This window comes from Chanodichthys erythropterus, chromosome 18, assembly GCF_024489055.1.
Source record: "Chanodichthys erythropterus isolate Z2021 chromosome 18, ASM2448905v1, whole genome shotgun sequence".
NCBI lineage: Eukaryota > Metazoa > Chordata > Actinopteri > Cypriniformes > Xenocyprididae > Chanodichthys > Chanodichthys erythropterus.
In genome coordinates this window covers 22,081,572-22,107,034 of record NC_090238.1, presented here as the reverse complement: position 1 = coordinate 22,107,034, position 25,463 = coordinate 22,081,572, and the positions used below count along the sequence as shown (strand labels likewise).

General features: G+C 35.9%; 1 protein-coding gene across 1 annotated transcript; it reads left to right on the top strand.

Moving 5' to 3' along the window:
• The first annotated feature begins 1,365 nt into the window (after positions 1-1,365).
• On the top strand, positions 1,366-24,881 carry LOC137006106 (tyrosine-protein kinase Lck-like). The gene is made up of 13 exons (XM_067366558.1): positions 1,366-1,676; positions 3,932-4,035; positions 6,427-6,490; positions 6,578-6,668; positions 6,871-6,972; positions 7,455-7,558; positions 7,955-8,104; positions 8,255-8,407; positions 10,973-11,152; positions 19,732-19,808; positions 23,625-23,778; positions 23,941-24,072; positions 24,185-24,881. Exons 2-13 carry the CDS (start codon positions 3,937-3,939, stop codon positions 24,388-24,390), a joined length of 1,512 nt encoding a protein of 503 aa, XP_067222659.1. The 5' UTR covers positions 1,366-1,676; positions 3,932-3,936; the 3' UTR covers positions 24,391-24,881.
• Positions 24,882-25,463: the final 582 nt, after the last annotated feature.

Here is a 25,463-nt window from a genome sequence, read left to right as displayed (position 1 = left end):
ATTATTATTGAATGTGTGTTGAAAAGAAGGAGAAATGAACACTTATCACATAACTATGCATATTGGTTGTTTAGTTTTTGTGTTAAAGCATAAAATATTTATAATTGCATACATTTTCCATAGATGTCCTAGCACCCCCTTGTGGTCCCTGGGGGGTCTCGTGACCCCAGTTTGAAAAGTTTTGGTATGGATTCACAATCTCAAATCATCAAATAAACATTTGCTCTCACAAGAGATGTAACTGTGAATGTGTAACTGCCTGTTAAGATGATCTGCCCCACTCAACAACATCCCCCCTCCCTTCAAACCCCCCTCTTTTCAACCACAAGACCCCCAAAGAATGGAAAAACAAGCCATTGTTTCACTCTTTTATATTCAAATTGAGAACCAAAAGCTAAACAAGAAATCCAGAAAGGATTTGATGTACTGTTTCAAAACTGACCCTTATGTGGTTCAGCCTTTGAGGGAATCTAATTAGGTAATAGGCCTATATATTATTAATATTTTTACCATGTAACACCCCCCACATGCAGCCCACCCACCCCTGAAACCACAACAACTATTTCTGCTGTGATCATTGGACTCACCACATGACAAACCTGGTCAAAAGTCACATTGGGTAACATACATCAAAATAAATACAAATGAAATAGCAGGCTTGGGCATTTAGTGTCTAAATTAAGATGAGTGTTCCTGCAGTAGAAAGTTAAAAAGGTACCTCATTTCCTTTGAATGTTTGGGCTGTGACTTCCTGCAAATGCATGCTCTATCTGCAGCCTGATGCCACAACAAAAGTGTGCGGTCTGCTCGGAGAGAGCAAGAAACAGAGAGAGAGAGACAGTGAACAGGTTTAAGAGACAGATAATGAAGAGAGACATGAGATAGGTTAGCATCATATCCAAGTATCTGGTTGAAAAAAAAATGTAAAATTTACTTTACCTCAAAATTTCCATTTGCATGTTAGTTTACTATTGCGTACTTAATTAGGCTATTGGATATTAGGCCTATTCTCTAACAGAGCATTGACATTTGATTCAAATTGAATCAGAGGCCTGATTTTTTGTTGTTTTGTTGTTGTTTTTGCAAATGGGCACAAATGCAGCTTAGAATAGCAACGTACGTAGCACTTTTAAGCATAATATATTCAAATGTAAAGTTTTGTGGCTCTATTCAGTACAAGTACAAGCCAAAAACCCATGAGTGCCGTTAAAGTTTCCACTCTTTGACATCATGGCGCCACAAAAACAGGTGACAAGTGGAGTCCTGACCCAGAATCCTTCACTCCAATGACACCAGCTGCTCAGAGTAGTGTGCACCTGCTGAAAAAAATGTTAAATATCAGCTCAAACACACAAACGACAGGAAGCTCTATCATCAGCTTGCTTTGCAGCACTGTGGTGTGCGTGTGTGTGTGTGAGTGTGTGTGTGAGTGATGCTTTCTCAAATGATGTGCCTTTGTTAAGGTGGGAAGTCAAACTGTGACGTGACTTGCACAACTTTAGCAGCACATGTCATCGAAACACGTCGAAGCTTTACAGATCTCGTTGCTTTGTTTGTAATCTTGGTTTAGATGCATGTGGCAAAATGTGTTCTTCATAAAATATAAAGCTAACGACATGGCAATGCCTGCTGAGCTGGCCCAACACTGAAATCAGCATCTTCTGTCGACAGAAAAGGTGAGTTTTCCTAGCGGGTTGCTACTTTTTCTTCACTTAAATCGAAGCCCTGATGAATTTTAATGAGTATTGGCTATCAGACATGTACAAGTATTCTCAGTCTGTCTATATATAATAAATTATCTATTGGATGAGACTTTACAAGCTAAAACTAAAGCCTGAGACAGTCTGAGAAAGCTGACTGATAGCAGAGAGTATAGAGGGCGGATTATACTCTCTTAAAAATCATTTCATAAGGCTTAAGAAATTAAAAAGAAAAGTAATCAAAAAGAGTTTCAAGCTGAGCTCATAATATTTGCTAAATAGAAAAAATGTCAAGCTTTTATTTTCTGGAAAGAAAATGCAATAGAACATTCAAATGTAAAATATTAATATTGTACATTTTAAATGCAGGCATAAAATATTACTATTCTGAAGTAGAAAAGTAGACGTGAGTGTGTTCAGACTGAAATAATATCTATGGACTGTTTAAATCGAAATTTCTAGAACACTATTATGTTGTTGGCTCCTTAGCGATCAAAATTCATTACATTTTTTATTTTTATTTTGAATTAATTGATTTAGTTTTGACACTTTTAATATTAAAACAGTAAAATAGAAAATCCTCATAGATTAAAACTGGTGGCTTTTTTTTTTTTTTTGAAAAGGGGGATTTTTATAAATGTTGGGGCAGTGATTATAAAAAGGAAATTCCCTGCCTTAAAGGCAGTCACTTTAAATCTTCATTTACAAATTACAATATTGCCCTAATGCAAATCATACTATCATGATATATATCTTTCTTAAGATCATTTATTTATTTAATTATTTATTTATTTGGGTAATTGTCAGTCATAAATAGTACACTTTTCTTGTGCAGTAGAACAGCTAAAACACTGAGGTAAAATAAAATAACATAGAACACAATAACTCGGTATATAATAAAGACCGTAAAAACCAAGCCTATTTTTTGGCTTAACTTTGACTGTTTGGTGTGAATCAGTGAAATTTATCCCTCGTGTCTGAACCTCTTGACCTCTGCTTGCTCTCCAGTATAATATTGAGACAGTGATATATAAAAAACATGTGATTGTGTCAGTGGGATTCCAGAGGCATTTGATCTTTTTGACTTCATTTCAAACCTATAAAAACAAATCCTATATGTAACAGGAGAATCTGGAGGCCTAAATGAACACAAAACCATCTGTCATCGTTAATTCATCCTCATGTCGTTCAAATGACTTTCTTTGTCCCGCGTAACACAAAATATATATATATATATATATTTTTTTTTTTTTGTCTATATAGTAAATCCATAACAACAATGCACCGCACTGACTATCCCTTCAAGTGATTAAAAAGGTCTAGAAGCGCCTATGTCATACAAACATAAACTATGCTTGGGATCTTCATAAAGCAATATGAACCTAAAACATGTGACCTTGCCGTGCATCTCTCGAGACTCATTTGCACTGATACTGGTCGGGTCAGGAACAGGCCGGAGTTCAGTGGAAATTCTTGTCTTTGTTTACAGATTCTGCTTTGATTTGGGCTGTTCTCCCAAACAATCCCAAGAGCTCACGGTCTACAGTTTGACCCCAAAGGGTTGAGCTTTTCCTGACCCAACAACACAGTTTCTCACGGATCCAAACCCCAAAGTGACATGCACATTGTGTTAGCACATTAACTGTGATTATTTATCTGCTTAATGGTAATGCTTTTGTGCTTGTGTCTTTACATATGGATAAACTGCAGTACAGCGCAATCTTACATACAAACACTTCTGTACAGAGATTTTTTTAATGAATGTGCTATATTCGAAATGCAAACACAATACATTCAAGACAAGTGAAAAACAAACACACATGGACACGGATCACTGTAATCCAAATCCCTTAGTTCATTAGGAAAACTGTCTGAAACTTAGAGTGTGAGTTGGAAAAAGTGTGTCTAGAATTCCTAAAGAGGATTAACCTCCTTTACAGATCTGGTCCAGAACTGTTTTTGTTGTTTGTTTTGTTTTGTTTTACAGACAGAACAGTTTGTTTTACCCTGCGGAGGCAAATTAATTGTTGAATATATAAACTGAATGTTTTTGGCTCTTTTTTTCTCTGTTAAAACAGGAAATACACTCTATATTGATTCCCTCTTTGTTTACCAGGAGCTAGATCGATACACTTATTGCACTTGAATATATCCGTTACGTCCCTCGTTAATTATAGGATGAATTTATTGTCAGAATTATTACAGTTGTCACTGTTTTCTCTCATTCTTAGTAAATATGGGGAACTGCGGCTCTTTTGATCCTGATGATGAATTCTCCTACCATCCAGATGAATGGTGTGATCAATGTAACTGTCCAAAGCCTCCAGCCAGTCAGGTACGTGTCTGCTGCTGAAGAGAATATCATGTCACGGTTAGCTACACATAGGCCTAATACTTCTCTTTTTTTCTTTTTACATGCAAGTATATCAATAACCACAAAGTTAGATTGTAAGATAGTAAGGGTTAAATTGAAGCTCGCAAAAATAAATTGCATTTTTTGGCGTGTAACCATAGCATCTGTATCTTGGCTCCTTCCGTAGAAACTGTTTCAAAATGGAAGGGAAAAAGTATCGGAAGGTAAAGCGTCAAAGCATACCGTGCTAAGTGCTTGTCTTATTTTCCACTATATTATAGATTTACACGTCACATATATATATACATACATACATACATATACATACATACATACATACATACATACATACATACATATATATATATATATATATATATATATATATATATATATTAAAAACTATGACACATTTCCACAGTTATCAACAAAACAAATGAATGCTGCTGCGAAGGTGTTTCTAAAAGGTCTACAACAGCTTAGGGAGTGACAGCAAATTTGACACCTTTCTCTCTTCCACTTTTCCTTCTTTTGGAAAGTTGTGGAAATGCTATCGTGGATTTTTTCTTGTGCTTTTAGAGCAAATGCAAACACAAAAATTATATTTGCTGTCATCTCTCATTCACCACTATAGAAGTTTATCAACTATGACTACTGCTTCTGAGAACCCTGAAAAGGGCTTATTTAGCATTTGTTCCCCCCTAAATGTATTTAAGATCGCCTACGGTTAGCTAGCTGTGCTAGGCTCATTAAAATATATTTGGGTTGAAGAACCAAGATCTTTACACCCCAAAAAATTCATCATAGTCATTGAATAATTCACACTGAGCATTAGAAAATGTGCTAGTTTTTTTTATATTCATAAAAAACATTAATATATTGTTCTAGAATTGTGAGACGGTTAAAAACAGGCAGACTGCAATGTGAGGCAGTGACTGAAGTCACTAAATATGTAGGGAGACAAGAGAGAAAGGAAGTGGTGGAGCCATTCTCTTCACTAAAGTCATGCATTACAAATTTCTGTGGTTTATAACATAAGACAAAACACAACGTCTCACAAAGAGCTACACAAAGCGTTTTTGAAAAATGCCTAGCTGAAACTGAAATAGAATGTCTGTTTTCAGGTGGTCTTTGAAAATGAAACTGCATGATGTTAAATTTAGTTTAGTTCAGCAAAAATGTGTAAAATCATTATTATGTTACTAATAAATGGTGATCTTGGGTTCGAGAAGGGGAGAAGATGAAAATCCTGAATGCATAATGTTAAAACAGACTGTCAATCTCAGTAGATCTTCTAAACATGGTTAAATGGTTGACCACTGACCCCACACGTGAGGTGATAAAAATAACAACCAGTGTAGCATATTATCTACAATACAATAATACAATAAGTGTTTAGATCCATTAAAGCCATTTTAATTACGAGGACTCCTGGAATGTCCTCATAAACCACGTTTATGTTGTAATACCAGTGTAATACCTATGTCATTATACAAATTTGTGTCCTCGTAAATCATATAAACAAGCACACTCACACACACACACACACACACACACACACACACGTGCGTATACAGAATGTTTTTAAAAAATGATCAGCCTAGCTGAAGCTGAAATAGAATATTTGTGTTTTCAGGGGATATCTTAATCTGAAAATGCACAATGTTTAATATAGTTTAGTTTAAAAATGAAAAAAAGTGGAAAATGATTTATGAATTTAATTTTCTGATTAAATTAGGCTCAAATAAACATTCGTTGTGGCTAAAACATGTATTAATTAATTTGATCTGTTCCTACTGTGGTCCTTCTGCATTGACGTTGATGTTCTTCTGACGGGTCAGCCCACTCAGGGTTACATAATTTGAGGGAAATGAGCCTTTGTGTTGGTAATCAATTGGAGACTAAAACTTCCAGCTAAATTTACGGCTCATTTCCTCGTGATTTGTTTTTATTGAAGTAGAATAGAAATTAAAGAGAACAACACATGTTGTTAATGCATAACGGGAATTATGGAATGTTTACTTTTACAGTGGTAGTTATTTCATATAGGCCGTGAGAGAAGAAAATAAGAACAGTTCCACCCTGTTTAGGGAAGTGGCTTTGTGTGTTTTATGACATTATTAAATTATTGACATAGATTAAAGGATCCAGATATTGAGGTTTTGATATCATAAAAAGCTCATTAAAACTGCTATCCTTCAGACAATTTCTAAAATCTTATTTGATATTTGTGTGTTTTTAGAGTTGATCATTTTAATGGCCATTACTGTTCTGAGTATTAAAGTCTGTTTTTAGTTATTGCCATCTGTTGTTTTTTTAGGTTTTTATTCATACTGGATTTTGACATTGTTTTCTCTCCTTTCTCTCACACAGAACTTTGATCCTCTGATTCCATATCCGTCCCAGTACACACCTCCACCATCATCACCTCTTCCAGGTGAGATGACACATCAAACACCTGTCCTACATACATGTTCTTAATGTGTGTTGTAGATAGCTCACTCTTGTCATCTGTGTATTCCAGAAAACCTGGTGGTAGCCGTATACAAATATGAGCCATGCCACAGTGATGACCTTGGGTTTGAGAAAGGGGAGAAGATGAAAATCCTAAATGCGTAAGAAACACCTAAAACAGATTGACACTCTATGCAAATTATCTAAATATGGTTGACTTGTGGGTTTTGAGAAGATAAATTAAACTAAGTGTCACTTATATGTTTAGATCAGAGTCTGGGTTTCCCCGTTTCAATTTTTGTGTCGTTTTAAAACACTGTCCTGGTATAAACTATAATGTAAGTATATATGTGTGTTTCTTAGAGATGATCCTGAATGGTACATGGCGGAGTCTCTGTTTACCGGGCAGAAGGGATACATACCACAGAATTTTGTAGCAAAACTAAACAGCATGGAGACAGAACCGTAAGTAATGTAACAGTCAATTGCATTTGGAGCGCACACACTCATGTATATGCAAACAAATCCAAAATTAAATGTAGTAAATGTATGTATGCAGATCAGCTGATGTGGGTTTTTGAACAAAGAAGATCAAATCAGCTTCCCCACAATGAGATTTGGGAAATGCCGCCCAAAACTGTGGCTGAAAGGTTGATTCATTCAGGGTATCCCTTGTCGCTTATGACAAATAATTTGCGTGGTGTCAGTAATGGAAAGAGAAGAAAAAAAATACTCCCACAAATCACAAAGTTTCTGAGCATCACTACGCTAAACTGCTGACGCCACATTTCTGCGTATGTTCAGGTCTAAAATCTTTAAGATCTTGGGAGGATTGAAACGCCCCCACCTTTTATCTTTAGAACAATTTAAACCCAAAATAAACGATCCCAAATGAGATAATTAATGAGTCAAAGCCCTCATAAAATGACAATAATGTTGTGTTGCAGGTGGTTCTTTAAAAATCTCTCCAGGAACGATGCCATGAGGCAATTACTGGCCCCGGGTAACACACAGGGCTCCTTCCTCATCAGAGAGAGTGAGACCACACCAGGTATGAAACAACACATTGCTCCACACACAATATCAAAAACAAACACAAAAGCTGGGGGGGTTGAGATCGTCATAGCCAGGCCATATCACATTACAATGCTGGATCACAATGTTCTGCTTATAGTATCACTATAAAAAAAAAATTAAAATGTAAAAAATAAATAATAATTTAAAAAATATTAATAAAATTAGAAATATTATTAAAATAAAAATATTTAAATACATTTTAAATAAGTTATTGTGTTACCCTTTAGAATAATTCAAGGGTGAATTTTAGAACATTTTCTACATGTCATTCAGTGTAAAATGACTCCAGTCTAGAAATTCTCAGTGTTGTGAAGGTAAATGTGACTATACAGTATGTGCCTCTGATTGTCTTCTTGTTCTGGTGCCTCAGGTAGTTTCTCTCTATCTGTGAGAGACCTTGACCACACACAGGGCGACGTCATCAAGCACTACAGAATCCGCAACCTGGACGCAGGTGGATTCTACATCACCACCAAGATCTCCTTCAGTTCCCTCTCAGAGCTGGTCAAACATTATTCACGTATGTTCGAGTGTTCATATGTGCCTTAGACAAATCGCTTGTCTTGGCTATTTATAAAAGATATAAAACAACAACAGTTTGACCAGGCTGTTTATAAGACGTCAAGTGTGGACGAAAAGTGACGCCATTTGTTTATCTTTGTTCACGCAGGAGAGGCTGATGGACTATGCACTCGACTGGTGAAGCCGTGTCAGACCCGAGCCCCTCAGAAGCCCTGGTGGCAGGATGAGTGGGAAGTACCCCGTGAGTCTCTCAATCTAGAGCGCAGACTGGGGCAGGGGCAGTTTGGAGAAGTATGGATGGGTAAGAAGTGTTTTACTTCATATTTCTCAACTGTATTACAGAATTGACTCAATTTTTACAGTGGGGTTTAATGGTGAATGATTCAAAGGCATTTTCTAGATGAATAACTATAAAGCATTTTTTTTTTTATCGAGATCATATCAGACCACATGGAACACCAATATAAGAATAAACAAACCACAAAAAAAAAAAAAAAAAAATTAAAAAATCTTTTCAGCATCCAGGTGTTGTGCCTGGCCAGGTCTGTCTGTGCTTGTCTGGAAATGTTTGCGAGTGAGCAAATATTGTGAATTGAACCATCACAAAAGGGTATAGATAAACATGCGTCTACAGGCTAGCTAGTGTGTATGTGCTGCTCTTACCAGTTTTATGAGTGTGTCTTTCATGTCAGAACTGTAAATACAGTAAGCTTGTTGGAATGTTTGACAAATGTTTAGCACTGAAGACAGTCTGAGCACTGTAAATGAGCACATTCAGCATTTGGTCTCACTCATCCTGTGATTTAAGACACTCATACACATGGGTGTGCGCTTAAACTCACTCATACACACACAACACAACTAACAATTTTTAAAGCTGAATTTTGGGTGAAATTAACACATTTGTGGTAGCTATTGTATTATCTATCTAGACCAGTGGTTCTTTTAGACTGTTGTTGTCCAACACAAAATTCAAAGCAAAGATATTTTTATTATTTCTGCTGTAATTATGACAAAGACGCTTGTTTTAGAAGTCACTTGTTTTAGTTTTTTCTTGCCAATTGTGACGTATAGCTAAGTAAAACAGCTTCTTGAACAAGAAAAAATGTAGAGAATTGATTGGTTTGTTGTGGTGTGCTATAGCGGTGTTTTCATGTGAGTGACAAGTTGTCTTGGGGCCAGTTGCATAAACATAACCACTAAGTTAAGACTGTGTCTTAAGAACTAGTCTGACGAACTAGCAGTTAGTTAGGGCTCATCAGTCTTTCTTTTTGGAATCAAATTAGACCAATCTACCTTTTCATGTAACTGAAAAATTAGATGACTAACTTGTAAGACTAGTCTAAGCAGTTTATGCAACCAGCCCCTGTGCTTACGCCGAAAAACACATCATCAGAGAAGAGAAGAGAAGAGAAGAGAAGAGAAGAGAAGAGAAGAGAAGAGAAGAGAAGAGAAGAGAAGAGAAGAGAAGAGAAGAGAAGAGAAGAGAAGAGAAGAGAAGAGAAGAGAAGAGAAGAGAAGAGAAGAGAAGAGAAGAGAAGAGAAGAGAAGAGAAGAGAAGAGAAGAAGAGAAGTCAGGAGGGAAAGTTATTTTGAATTTTTAAAAAAAATTGATGTGCAGGGATAAATTATTTATAATAAATACCACAATATTCCATAAAAAAAGAATTGTCAATATTGATAACATGGTGACTTTATATTAACCAACTAATTTTGTGATTACAGAAGTTTCAAGAACTATATGTATACTTGAAGAAGAACAATAGTTTTTGAGGGGGACAACAGAAATATGATTTCAGTTTATATCTTGAATTTATTTGTTTGTTTGTTTTTTTAAGCATTTTAATTTACATACATGATATAGAATATAAGTATATTAATATATTAGGATATATATAGTTTTGTTTAGTTACCAACAGGATGCCACAGTTTGTATTTACAGTAGCATCGTCATATATGGCCTACACTCATGTGTTATAATTATGTTCATATGTTTAGAAGATTTAAATGTGTCCAGTTTTAAAACATACCAACTTCAACTGTGAAATCATACTTGTCTTGTGTTGACCCTAAAAATAGAACTGTAGAAGTCACATCAATGCTTTAGATTTACCACTTCCTGTCCCTGGTTGCCAAAGCAACTGACTTGTTACCCTCACTGCCTGTCAGCTCCGTGACCATGAGAGCCCGCATCATAGCTGCCATTTTGTTCGTTTTTTTTTGTTCTGTTCATTAAACCTCAGTCATTTTCATTTGTGAGATAACATCACACAAATCAACCCCATAGAAATAAAGTCAACCGGTTATCAAGCAGTCAGACAATGTGAAGCCAAAGAAACTCAGTGAAGGAGAACATTGTGAATTTCTCAAACAGCAAACTCTTTAAAAACACCCTTATGCAAAAACATTCTCATGATAAGGAAATAGTAGTAGTTTGGCCACTCTTATTTCTAAACATGTGATCCAAACAGAAAGATTAAATTCAGACCTTAATGAAATAGTTCGGTTTGAAGCACATCAATCTTGGTGAATTTTCGAAAATCAGATTATTGAGCCTAAAAGGGATAGCTCAAACACACACACACACACAAAAACAACAACAATTCTATCATAACTTACTCACCCTTATGTTCCAAAACAGTATGACTTTGTTTTTCTGCGGAAAACAAAAGAAGATAAATTGAGAAATGTCATAACGCAACAATACTGTTTGGTTAGCAGCATTCTTCTTTTATGTCATACAGGTTTGTGTCAACATGAGAAATTTGATGACAGAATTTTCATATGGTTGAACTACCCCTTTAAATTAAGACATTATTCTCTAAGACATTATTAATAAATTATTTTTCACTCTCTCCATTTATAGGGCTGTATAACAACAACCGTAGAGTGGCTATCAAGAGTCTCAAGCCAGGTACCATGTCCATCAGTGCTTTCCTGGCTGAAGCAAACCTGATGAAGGCCCTGCAGCACCCTCGACTCGTGCGACTTTTCGCTGTGGTTACACAGGAGCCCATTTATATCATCACAGAGTACATGGAGAACGGTGAGACACGCAAATGCACTTACACACTCGTGCAAACAAAGGAGGGTGAGAGTTCAATGAAATGACAAAGCCTTCATAGTACTAAATGATTCATCCCTGCATTTCACCTGAACTTTCTTTACACAGATCCTCTCATTGAGTAAATTTCCATTTAAACATTCATCAGGGTTTCATGATCTAACAGGTCTGAGTAGTATCAGGACAGTCTGAGCACTGTCTGAGTGTTGTTTGTGTGTGTTATGCCCACAGCACTTCCACAGTGGTGTCCGCTCTGTGAAAACAAAGCTTTCTCATGGCTTTGAACATAATGAAGGCATCTCAAAATGCATCCCTCACTCACCTGAATGATTCTCAGCAGAGCAACATCAAACAGCCTCTTTGATTGTGCAGTATTTTTGAGGGCCAACTTTTTTCGGTCTCTTTAATTGCCCGCAGTGTTTTTACATTCACAGACATTTGGTGTGCCTCTTTTATATGTACGAATGCACAGCTATGAACATTTTAAGTATGATCATACATACATCTTTGTAAACATACAACACTTACATAACCCAGTTTATTAATAAAATGGAGATTTAGAAATAGAAAAACATACACTACAATTCAAAAGAACTCTTATATGCTTATTTGATCGAAAACACAGTAAAAACTAACATTGTGAAATGTTATAACAATAAAAAAAAAAACTCTTGTATTTTAATATATTGTAAAATATAATTTTTTTCTATAATGGCAAAGCTAAATTTTCAGCATAATTACTCCAGTCTTCAAGGGTAAGCTCACCCCAGAATGAAAATTCTGTCATTAATTACTCACCCTAATGTCAGTCCAAATTTGTAAGACTTTCGTTCATCTTCGGAACACAATTGAAGATCTTTTTGATTAAATCTGAGAGATCTGAGTCTGTCTCTCCATAGACTGCCTTTGCACATTGATCTTTGACGCTTCAAAGAGTTTATAAAGAGATCGGAAAACTAACCCATATGAATCGATAGATTTGGTCCAAATTTTTATGATGATCAGATTTAATTTAGGCTTTTACTCACCTTGATCAGTGAACATAAACAGATGCTCAACCAAACCTGAATGATGCACGAGAACAAATCTCTTTCGAAAGCTAAAACGTGCTTCATAAAGAGGTTCATTCTCGTGTGTTACGCAGCATGTTTGAACTTCTGGAAGAGGTTTGTTCTCTCGCGTAATGAGTAATTAATTACAGAATTTTTATTTTGGGGTGAACTAACTCTTTCAGGGTCACATGATCCTTCAGAAATCATTCTAATATGCTGATTTGGTGTTCATTAAATATTTCTTATTATCACAGTTAAAAACAGTTATGTTGCTATAATATTTTTTTTGAGAAACTGTAATTTTTTAGATTATTTGATTATTGACAAAGTTCAAAATGACAAAATTACATTTAATTCGATCCTTGCTAAAAAAAAAAAAACAAACAAAAAACCCAAAGCATACATTTGACCCCAAACATTTGAATGGTAGTGTGAATCTTCAATATTAAAGGGATAGTTCACCCAAAAATGAAAATTTGATGTTTATCTGCTTACCCCCAGGGCATCCAAGATGTAGATGACTTTTTTTCTTCAGTTGAATGCAAATTATGATTTTTAACTGCAACCGCTGCCATCTGTCAGTCAAATAATAGCAGTGATTGGGAACTTGAACAATAAGAGTCGAAAAAACTTTCATAGACAAATCCAAATTAAACCCTGCAGCTCGTGACGGCACATTGATGTCCTAAGACACGAAACGATCAGTTTGTGCGAGAAACCGAACAGTATTTATATAATTTTTTGCCTCTAATACACCACTATGTCCAACTTCGTTCAGCTTCCGGCTAGTGAGGTCTGATCGCGCTCTGACAACGGAAGTGATGTCTCACGCTCATTGAAGTATATTTTTTTGTATACGTATACGTTTTTTGACCTCACTAACAGGAAGCTGAACGAAGTTGGACATAGTGGTGTATTAGAGGTAAAAATTATATAAATAATGTTCGGTTTCTCGCACAAACCGATCGTTTCGTGTCTTAGGACATTAATGTGTCGTCACGAGCCGCAGGGTTTAATTTTGATTTGTCTATGGAAGTTTTATTTACTGTTATAGTTGAAGTTCCCATCCACTGCTATTATTTGACTGACAGACGGCAGCGGTTGCAGTTAAAAATCATAATTTGCATTCGACTGAAGAAAAAAAGTCACCTACATCTTGGATGCACTGGGGGTAAGCAGATAAACATCAAATTTTCATTTTTGGGTGAACTATCCCTTTAAGGAGGGACCAAATGTAAAACTTGCAGTAACATTGCCCAACCACTAAACTGAATATTTGAGGGGACATGTCCCCCTCATTATCTATGCATATACGGCCCTGGGCCTGTATTTATCAAGCCTCTGAGAATTACTCACAAGAACACTCCTAAGAACTGACTTAAGAGTAAAAAAATTCTTAGCTCAAAGCTGCTCTTAAAAGTTAGTTATCAAGCATCTCATTCGTACTTTAAGTGAAGTGTAGGACTGACTGAGTGTCCGTCTTAGAGATGATTCACGACACTTTGCTGTGCCACAAACGGAATTTTGGATGATGAAACAGGCATGGACCAATCACTGAATAGATTTCCTTATTTAATATATATAAATATAATAATGAAATTCCTAAGGCGAGTTTACATTCAAGACACTTTTGACAATAAAGAATTTTCAAGAGAATACATTATACACATTGGAAATGAAAGATAAACACGTTTTCCACTATGTTTTAATTAAAGTTTAAACCGGTGTGCTGTTAACTAACCTGCCTATACATAGCCCAGATTTTATGATATAATCAGCCACCATGGAATCCAAAAGAAAACTGAACTGGCGGGAGGAACAAGCGCTATGGCTTGCTGAATTAGTCAAACAAGTTCAGCCCAACATTAACCAGCGCTGGCAAAAGATGATGCCTGCTCTGTTCAAACGATACCGTTTGATTAACTGCTCGTCGCTGAACATTTTCAAAAACATTCTTCCTCTCCTGAAAAATGTGCACATATCTCTGTCTCCTCAGTGCCATCACAAGCCCCTATTGGCAACTCCTAACCACTTGAGAGACCTCTCGAGCTGACTTAAATAACTGGGAGAGTAAGAGTGATACTTAGCTTTAAAGGGTTAGTTCAACCAAAAATGAAAATTCTGTCATTTATTACTTAACCTCATGTCGTTTCACACCCGTAAGACCTTCGTTCATCTTTGGAACACAAATTAAGATATTTTAGTTGAAATTTGATAGCTCCGTGAGGCCTCCATAGGGAGCAATGGACACTTCCTCTCTCAAGATCAATAATAAAGGTACTAAAAACATATTTAAATCGGTTCATGTGAGTACAGTGGTTCAATATTAATATTATAAAACGACAAGAATATTTTTGGAGCATCAAAAAAACAAAATAACGACTTATTTAGTGATGGCCGATTTCAAAACAATGCTTCATGAAGCATCGGAGCACAGATGAATCGGTGTGTCAAATCTGCTGTTCAAAAATGTTCCCGTCGTTTTATAATATTAGTATTGAACCACTGTACTCACATGAACCGATTTAAATATGTTTTTAGTAACTTTATGGATCTTGAGAGAGGAAGTGTCCATTGCTCCCTATGGAGGCCTCACAGAGCCACTGGATTTCAATTAAAACATCTTAATTTGTGTTCTGAAGATGAACGAAGGTCTTACGGGTGTGAAACGGCATGAGGGTAAGTAATAAATGACAGAATTTTCATTTTTGGGTGAACTAACCCTTTAAGAAATTTGATAACTTGCTTTTATACTTAAGTTTGAAAGTAGGAGTAAATTTCATCAATTCTCAGCACTTAAGACTAAAATGTCACTTTGAGAAACTTGATAAATACGGCCCCTGATGTTTATTTCTTCATAATGGCTGGTGTTTAATCAAACTTACTGATTCATGCCTGTCATTGTTCAGCGGTTCTGATGTCTCTCATATCCCTCTTGTAAATGGCATGCAGAACTTCATATCTGGCATTCCCTCCTTGAGTGTTCTAGAACATAAAATGACCCACTTCAGTTTAGTAGAACACATTAAGTCCTTGTGTTTTGTGTCATATCATTCTATTTTAGTTCTCAGAATGTTCTTGTTATTGTAATACTCAGGTCAGATGCACATTTCTTTTCTTTTTTTTAAACTCGTTTAACCAATTTTCCATCTGTTACCACCCCTTTTTTCCTAAGTATTAGTTCACCCAAAATGTAAATTCTGTCATCATTTACTCACCCTCATGTTGTTCATAAATCATATGACTTTCTTTCTACTGTAGAACAACAAATATGTTTACCAGGCTGTATAAAGCTGCTCAGAGTAAAATTTTAGTCTTAAATGTGTCAAAATTCTAAGAATTTCAAAATTCTACGAGAGCCGTGAAGGAACGGCGCGAGGCCGGTGGCGCGAGTGTTAATGAGCTTCACCTGGGAGGCGCACCGGCCTTGAGTCCCTCACGGAAGAGCTCCGGGAGCATAAAAGAAGGAGGCAGGAACCGGCGAACGTTCAACAAAAGTTTAATTCAAAATAAACAAAGAACAAAACGAAAGTAATGCCGGCAGACCCTCGCGGACGTCTGCCGGCCACACAAACATAATAAACCATAAAATAAAGTCCAGGCCTGGTCCTCTGTCGTCGTCGCTCCTCCTTTTATGCCTCCGGAGCTCCTCCGTGAGAGACTCGAGGCCGGCGCGCCACGCAGGTGATGCTCATTATCAGGGACGTGCACAGGAATTTTGAGGGGCAGTTGCTCTGACCTAAAAAAAGGGCACTCTCTCTCCCAGTTTCAGTTAACGATGATGTTTTTCCCACCTAGTTTTTGTTTTTTCGTTCGTTGTCGTTAACGATTATAACCTTACTCACCTTTCCGACAACGTTAAGTCGTCTCACCCGACAACCGCGACAATCTCCTTCTAGTGCCGCTCATGCAGGCTCAGCTCAGGTGCTGGTGGCGTGCAGCGCTGTAGCCACGTAAAGAGTTTGCCCTTCCCCTACTGACTTTCACTTTCGGACGGGTGCCCGAATATGGAAGTGAATGAGGCTTTGCGATTATTATTATTATTATTTTTTATCTAGGCCTACGTGAAATTCTGCATCCATTGTACGATTTTTTTATTTATTTTTTTCCACCTCGGAAGGGCAACGTGAGTCGAGAAGGGCATATGGGCAGTTGCCCGGGCAACCTGAGCAACCCCCCTGTGCACGTCCCTGCTCATTATCAATCGCGTCACCGGCCTCGCGCCGTTCCCTCACGTCTCTCGCCCACCCTGCTCGTCACAGTCTCCTAACCTAGTTAGGAGTAATAAGATGGCAGCAAAGAAGACGGGATACACGCTTTCCAATAAAAATATGATGTATTGAAGTTATATGATGACATAGAGTTGATAAAATTATATAAACTTGATTGACAATTCTTTTTGCAACTGACCTAATAATAAATGTAATAACTTTAAATAAATGTAATACATTTAATAAATATTACTTAAACAATAATTAATATTTTTAATACATTTTAATACATTTAATGAGTTTGAATAAACTTTTTTTAAATAAACTTTATATGTAACAACTTCTCCCACTCTACAAATCAATGCTCTGACTGTAGAAATGAAATCGTATTACCTTTTTTCTTTTCATTTCTTTTTTTAATATGACCCTACAATTTTGCTTAAACATCAAAATATGAGGAAAATATTATTATATTTATATTATTTAAATGTTTTAAAATATGAAGGAAGAATAAAACACTAAGCAAAGGTATTTATCTGACAACATTTTCTGAAAAAAAAAGAGGAAAACTATAGCTACAGGTTTCAGAAAAACAAAAAAGCTCAGAAGAAAACACACATTAACTAAAGCATCAGTTTTTAATATTTCATTGGTCCTCTTGTTTTTGCATGTGTTCATAATTTCTTTGTATGACAGCCTGGCCAAAAATATATTTTTTAAATAATTTGAAATTTAATTTCATTATCACACATGAAACAATTGACTCCCAGCGATATACTTACATCTTTTAACACATTTTAAAAAAAAATATTTGAATTAAGGTTGAAGATGTAAATTTTCATATGGCTGGACATCATTGGCCACTACTCTGACATATATCAATAGAAAAAGATTCCAATCTATCATTACTAATTTGTGATAATTTTGCACAATGCAAAGCTATTTTTAAAAATAAATTTAAATATTAAAATATTTCAGTGTCTTTTTAAATGATTTTTTTTTAAATAATAACATTAAATTATTGGTGTTGTGCTGCTGTGACTTCATCCTTGCAGGCTCGCTATTGGTTGATTCCTAAGTTGTGGGGAGTCAACATTTTGAGTTGAGTTGACATCATTGTAGTCCATCAGTGTAGTCCTTAGTAGATGTCAACATTTTGAGTTGACATCATTGTAGTCCTTAGTTCACAACACTTAAGTCAGCACTAAAGAATCAGTCTTAGACTTTACTAAAAGTTGCTTTTTGCTTCTTTATAAAAATCTCCTTAGAAAAGTCCTACTTTTTACTAAGAATTTTCTGACACTTAAGTCAAAACTTAAGACTATACTTAAGAGCATTTCTGAGAAGTTTTGTACATACGGGCCCAGAATGTTTATGCTGCTTTTTTCTATGTGATCACAAAATGACTTCAAATGAAAAGGAAAATGTTGCACAAGTCCTAAGGACTACTTTTATGGTGCTTTTAGAATGTCATTTTTGGAGCTTGACAGCAGCTGGTATCCATTCACTTTCACTGTATTTCTCTCCTTCATAGAGAAAAATGTGTTCCACTGATAAAAGAAAACCATGCAGGTTGAAAGCACCATGATGACAGATTGAATTCTAGGTGAACTATTCCTTTAAAGGCTTGAGATGCTATAATATTGTTTGATTCCCTTTTATTTTGTGATGAGAAACCTTTTATCCTGAGAAGCAAATGCGCCCTTAAAGCAGTTTGTCTCAGAGGAGTTAAAGATCTTTATAGCTGCAGCTCTGTTGCTCTATGTTTCTCTAACTACTAATGCATAATAAAACCCTCATGCATACTCAGCATCTCACTGCAAACTACTTAGAACAATGCACAGGACCATCAAAAGCAGACTTCAAATAGAAAGCAGGGTCACAGTTATAGCGTGAATTCCATCACATTAAAAAGAGTGAAGCAGAAAACATATGGAGAAAGAGAGAGAGAGAGGAAATGGCAGATACAATGTGAGGTATAGAAAGAGAGTCTTTGTTCCAAAGGCTGGTATCGGGAATGCTTACTAGTTTAGAGCCAACCACCCAGAAACTCACTACAACAAATCAGACTCATAAATGGTCACCATGGTCACAGGTGTTCACAGAAAAGACCTCCACACCCTATCTTTTCTCTTTTTAACGCAACAATAGCACCTCGGGTCGTCATCGCAGGCGTATTCCGATGCACGTTATTCCATGTGTAACCCAGTATGGATTGTTTGTTGCTCTCATTGCCCCTTAAGAGGATTGCTGGCCCTCCAGAATGTCATATTGAGGCCGACAGTAACAAAAGACTCTAAGAGGAACAGCCATGTTACTACAACGTCAGCGCGCCGGTGGTGCAGCTCGTGAATGGTCCTGCTTTGTGTTCCCTCTTTAAGGAAACTGATGGAACACTACACTCTGCTTGGAAACCTCCCAATTCTTTGTTTAGGAAAAGTACAATTGTTGTCTGTGTTGTTATTTTAAAGAAGAGGTTGATGTGCCCTTTTTCCACCCCTCTGTCATTTTAACAATGGAGACAATGACAGAATGATCCAAAACATTGGAACTTCATCTAAACTTAACCCACGACCTTGAATTTTACACCCTGATGCGATCTGAGATCAAAGGAACGTATGCGCCGCTTGTTATTAGAGTTCCTAACGGGGCATTTTCCGCTGCACCTTTGTGGGAATTTCCTTCAGGGTCAGTCAGTTCTTCTTTTTCCAACACAGCTTGTCGTCTCAAAAGCAACAACTTTGGCCTTTAACACCAAATGTCTTAGCGGCTGATCCAAACTGGCAGCACTAATTTCCTGCAGTTGTTATGTTCTAGTTCTTGGATCTAATCTGAGTGCCGTTGTTTGCGCTTCTAGCAAACTTTGAGAAGAGCTTACAGTACGTTTTAAGTACCAAAATAACAGCATTCATATATCTGCTGTTTCCTTTTGCCTTTGAACTAAAATGACTGATGGAGAAAGCGTTCTTCCGGTAACATTCAGTTGTGGTAAAAGAATGTTTAAAAAAAAAGGCTGTTGAAGACAAGACAGAAGACTTATGAACTATAATTAAAATGTAAAACAAAAAAAAAAAATTGAAGCAATTTTTTACCATATGATTTTCAATTCAGTCTATTGCAGAGCATGCAACCCTGGTCAATCTCACTAGTGCTAACTAGTGACGTTTCATAGCCAGCTTAGTTCTTTGAGCATATTTACATTTTATTGTTTGCAGTGAAATATTACTAAATTCTGTCATAGATTTTTTTTTCTGTATATAAAATATATGTTAAAATGTCATGTTGATTCTGGTTTTAGGCAGCCTGGTGGATTTTTTGAAGACTCCAGAAGGATCTAATTTAACCATCGGTACTCTGATCGACATGTCCGCCCAGGTAGGCTGCATGTGACCCCATCATATGTTTTTTTTTTTTTTTTTTACTGTATTCAAAACATCAGGGATAAGACATTTGTGCCTCACAGGGAAAAAAAACAGACCCAAATTTGTACTTGTTACAAGCTCAAGTCTACATTTCAGCCCCTTTCTGTTTATCACTCATTCCTCTATTTGACCACTGTCTCTAAGCTGGTGACGGCAGCATTACTCAGCTGCTGTTCTGCTTCCTAATCTCTTGGTTAACAATGAGCACGACTGTGTGTGCTGGAACGAGTCTAGACACCTTAATACAACAACAGTTACCCAAGCCAATCTAGAAACAGACTAGATGAACAAACAGTACACATGTGTTTGCATATACTGTACAAAATAAATTCTTCCTTTAAATTACATTGGTTAAAATGTATAAATCATCTTTGTCATCACAAGAATAATATTGTGTTTTCATGTTTTATGGGGACATTCCATAGATATAATGGTTTTCATACTACAAACTGCATGTTCTATGCCCCTATACTAACCTTACCCCTAAACCTACCCAGAAACACAGAAAACTTTCTTCTATTTTCGATTTTCAAAAAAGATTGTTCTGCATGATTCATAGATTTAAGCTTGTTTCCTCATGGGGACCCAACAAAATGTCCCCACAAGGTCAGAATTTACTGGTATTACTATACTTGTGGGGACATTTGGTCCCAATAATGTATGGAATACCAGGACCACACACACACACATTCATATATATATATATATATATATATATATATATATATATATATATATATATATATATATATATATATATATATATATATACAGTACAGTCCAAAAGTTTGGAACCACTAAGATTTTTAATGCTTTTAAAAGAAGTTTCATCTGCTCACCAAGGCTACATTTATTTAATTAAAAATACAGTAAAAACAGTAATATTGTGAAATATTATTGCAATTTAAAATAACTGTTTTCCATTTGAATATATTTCACAAAGTAATTTATTCCTGTGATGCAAAGCTGAATTTTCAGCATCATTACTCCAGTCTTCAGTGTCACATGATCCTTCAGAAATCATTCTAATATGTCAATTTGCTGCTCAAGAAACATTTAATGTGTACAATTGTACAAAATATTTGTGTACAATATTTTTTTTCTGGATTATTTGATAGTTTATCTGAAATCTAATCTTTCGTGACATTACAAATGTCTTTACTGCCACTTTTGATTGATTTAATGCATCCTTGCTGAATAAAAGTATTCATTTCTTTAATTTCTTTTAAAAAAATAAAAATAAAATTTTACTGACCCCAAACTTTTAACCGGTAGTGTATATTGTTACAAAAGCTTTGTATTTCAGATAAATGCTGTTCTTTTGAACTTTCTATTCATCAAGGAATCCTGAAAAAAAAAGTACACAACTGTTTTCAACATTGAAAATAATCATAAATGTTTATTGAGCAGCAAATCAGCATATTAGAATGATTTCTGAAGGATCATGTGACACTGAAGACTGGAGTAATGATGCTGAAAATTCAGCTTTGCATCACAGGAATAAATTACTTTGTCAAATATATTTAAATAGTACACAGTTATTTTAAATTGTAATAATATTTCACAATATTACTGTTTTTTACTGTATTTTTAATTAAATAAATGTAGCCTTGGTGAGCAGACGAAACTTCTTTTAAAAACATTAAAAATCTCAGTGGTTCCAAACTTTTGGACTGTACTGTGTATATATATATATATATATATATATATATATATATATATATATATATATATATATATATATATATATATATATAAATGCAAATCAGGCTTTATTTCTTACTGGCATTACATTTACATTCACAGACCAAACATACAGTTCTTTGTTTGTTTGCTAGGAAATATTGTACAGATAGATTGTGAGGACATAATTTAAGTCACAGTAATTCTTGACCTAATTAATGACACTCCATGCTTAATTAAAGAACATCTAATTATTATGTGAAAAGTAAATCCATGAATCCATGAACAGACAGTAATTTCTGAGTAGACAGTTTGCGCTTTGATTCAGCTCTAGGTTTTCTGCTAGAATCGACTGATCGGGTTAAAAATTAGGCTGTCAGATGGTCTTGATCATTCATGGTATGAATGTCTCTAATAGTGAGAGTGTTTCATGCGCTCAGTGTGCGAGTGATTGGAGTGTGAAGATGAGGAAATACTGATGTTATTGAGCAGCGTTTCAGGTCAGAGGTTCACAGGGATCGTGTGACATGGGATAGATGTAAGGAGATGGTCTTTCTTTCTCTTGGTAATGTGAAGAAACGATGATATCGTTTTTCAGCAAGGTATTCAATGAAATGTTGGCGGTGAAAGGATAAGAGGGAAAGTGAGAGACAGAATCTTTTGAAGTGTCATTAAAAAGAGATGTTTTGCTTTAGGGATCAGCTTAGATGTTGTATGATATTTTTCAGCTATTCTTCTCCATAAAGTGAATGAGGTCATTCAGGGCTTTTAAAATGTCTTGGCAAAATTACTACATGCTTCTTATTAGCACACACACACACAAATTAGATGCATGCCTGCGCATTTATGCAAACCTGTCAATTCTGAGGCAAAACTGTCAGGCACGTTCACATCAAACCGACACGTATTTCTACTTAAGCATAACACTTCCTTGAACAAACACGCGCATGGTGTCATAGTGCAACATCCTCTATAAAAATCAGACAGCGCTGCAACAAATGAAAATCACACTACCATCATGCATCACCCATAATGCATCTGCACACACACACATTGAAACCATGATAGTATATGGCCTAAATCACAGATCACAGTCTAATTTCATTTAAAAAAGAATATGCTCCTTCCCTCTCATTCTGACTGCGGGCCGATAGCAGACCTCTTGGGAAGTTTAGAAGCCATCACTGTTCTGAGATCAGGCAAAACTGGAGCTAGCTCAAACATGGGGAAAATATAAAAGATGATGCATCAGACATCAGGAAGTATAGCAGCAAGCCAACCTTCTATATGAAACTTATGGTTTTGTGCTGGGTGGAGTGGAGCAGTGGAGGTTAAAAGTCAAATCAAAGGAAGCAAAAAGCAAGGCCCTCCCTGTCTCAGGAACTGACCTCTGTCTGTGTGTGTAATGTGTTATGTTTGGAATGAAATACTAGCCTACTGCGCACTGTTTTGTAAAAATAGTATGTGAAACTTTTATGCAACAATAAGCTGCTATATTGTTGTCACATGACTTCATGTTGTTGCACATTCCATTAGTTTTTTTAAAGAAATTAATACTTTTATTCAGCAATGATACATTAAACTGAACAAAAGTGACAGTAAAGACACATATAATGTTACAAAAGATTTCCATTGCAAATAAATCATGTTCTATTGAACTTTCTGTTCAGTGAAGAATCTTGTATTGCAGATTATAAATATTTAAAAAGAAAACAGTTGTTTTGAATTGTAATAATATATCACATTATTACTGATTTTACTGTATTTTTTGACCTCAAACTTAATTAGAATAAAATGTGTTTGACAGTTTGATAAAATAATGATTTGACGAGGAAATATGATTTTTTTTTTTTTTTTTACACCGGTAATGGAAAGGTCAAGCATATACCACTTTGTGAGATACAGTATCTAGCACAGTATTCTCTATTATATACACCAAATGTGGTACATCATCTCAGTATTTCATGAATACTTTGCATGGTATACATATTACATACTTCAGAAATAATAGCATAGTGGTAGGCTATTCTGAACATAGCCATGATCACACACAGCCTTGTTATTAACGCTTTACTGCCCCCTTCAGGTCGCAGAGGGAATGGCTTACATAGAGCAGAAGAACTACATCCATAGAGATCTGAGAGCTGCCAACATTTTAGTGTCTGATGAGCTCATTTGCAAGATTGCTGACTTCGGCCTTGCCCGCCTCATCGAAAATAACGAATACACTGCCAGAGAGGGTAAGGTAGCATCAACTGCATCATGGTCTGTTCTATCCTGTCAGTTTAACATAGCATTAGGCTACATCACCAAAGAATCTCAGTTTATGCAACAAAAAAAAAGTCTGGCTGTAATACTTTAAAAGAAACCTAAAAAGATGCCTTTTGCTTTAAATCACACAGGTGCAAAGTTTCCTATCAAATGGACGGCACCTGAGGCCATAAACTATGGCACCTTTTCGATCAAATCAGATGTCTGGTCGTTTGGAGTACTGCTGACAGAGATTGTTACCTATGGAAGAATCCCATATCCAGGTAACAAACAAGCTCAATGTGCTTCCTGTTTGACCTCATTTTGAAATGCATTGTGAAGTCATTTTGTCATATCTCAGAATTTCTTTACATATTGTTACTCCTGATCTTTCAGGGATGACAAACCCAGAGGTGATCGCAAACCTTGAGAGAGGGTACCGCATGCCTTGCCCCGATAACTGCCCTGAGGATCTCTATGTGATCATGAAACACTGCTGGACAGAGAACCCAGACAACCGGCCCACCTTTGAGTACCTGCGCAGTGTTCTAGAGGACTTTTTCACCGCCACAGAAAGACAGTACCAGGAGCAGCCCTGCTGAAAAGATTCCTCTTACAAACAACAAAATTGGGAAAAAATGACAGTCCACGGGGTCACTTTAAAAACTTGCATTGGAAAATATTTAAATTACAGTTTAAGTGTAATTAAAAGAAAGAAAAAAACTGAGATTTTATGCCTTATTCTAATCGAAAAGTCTTCAATAATCATGATTAAGAGTTTAAACATTGATTTTGTCCAGGCTTTGTCCACAGAATCTATTATGTATAAACCAGGTGCATGCATAGTTTTTTAGCAGTTGGGAAAATATGTATATTTTTAAATGGCAAACCAAACAGAAAAAAAAAATTGCCTACAATTCGTCAGTTCTGAGTGTGCTCTCAATGCTTTGTGTTCTCACTCCATAGCTTTTAGTATTTCTGCTTTCTGTGCATTCTGCTCTTTTATTTGCCTTTTTATTTTTTTATAAATATCTGCATCCTGAACTACTGAACCAGTAAAACAGTCCAAGAGAAAAACTGGCCTCATTCTGTCTCATTTCAGCTATTTAGACAGCTCTTTTACAGATCAGAATCAAAATGAGCTTTATTCGCCAAGTGTACACAAACACACAAGGAATTTGTTGTGGTTTCCAGGAGCTCTGGATCCATCAATCCATATATCCATCCATACATCCATTCATCACTTTAAAAAATGCTGGTTTAAAACAACTCAAGTTGGTTTGAAAATGGACAAACCCAGAGGTTGGGTTAAATGTTTGTAAAAAATTACTATATGGCTGCCTTAAAATTAGGCAAGGCAATTTTATTTGTATAGCACATTTCATACACATTGGCAATTCAAAGTGCTTTACAGAAAGAGGAAGAATAAAAATAGAACATAAGAAATAGAAATAACAGTAAACACAGAGAATTTTGTTATCTGGATGGAAGAGCTAGGAAGTTTCAGGGAGTTTTTGTTGTTGTTGTTGTTGTCCGTCAGAGTGGATCTAAACGGATCTATCCATCAGAGCCGCTCTAACTGGATCTTCCTCACACATCAGGACCGCTGTCTAGCTCTACCTGTTAAGGCACCTTGAACTAATAAACAAAGTTTCAATCTCCCCTTTTGCCAAGA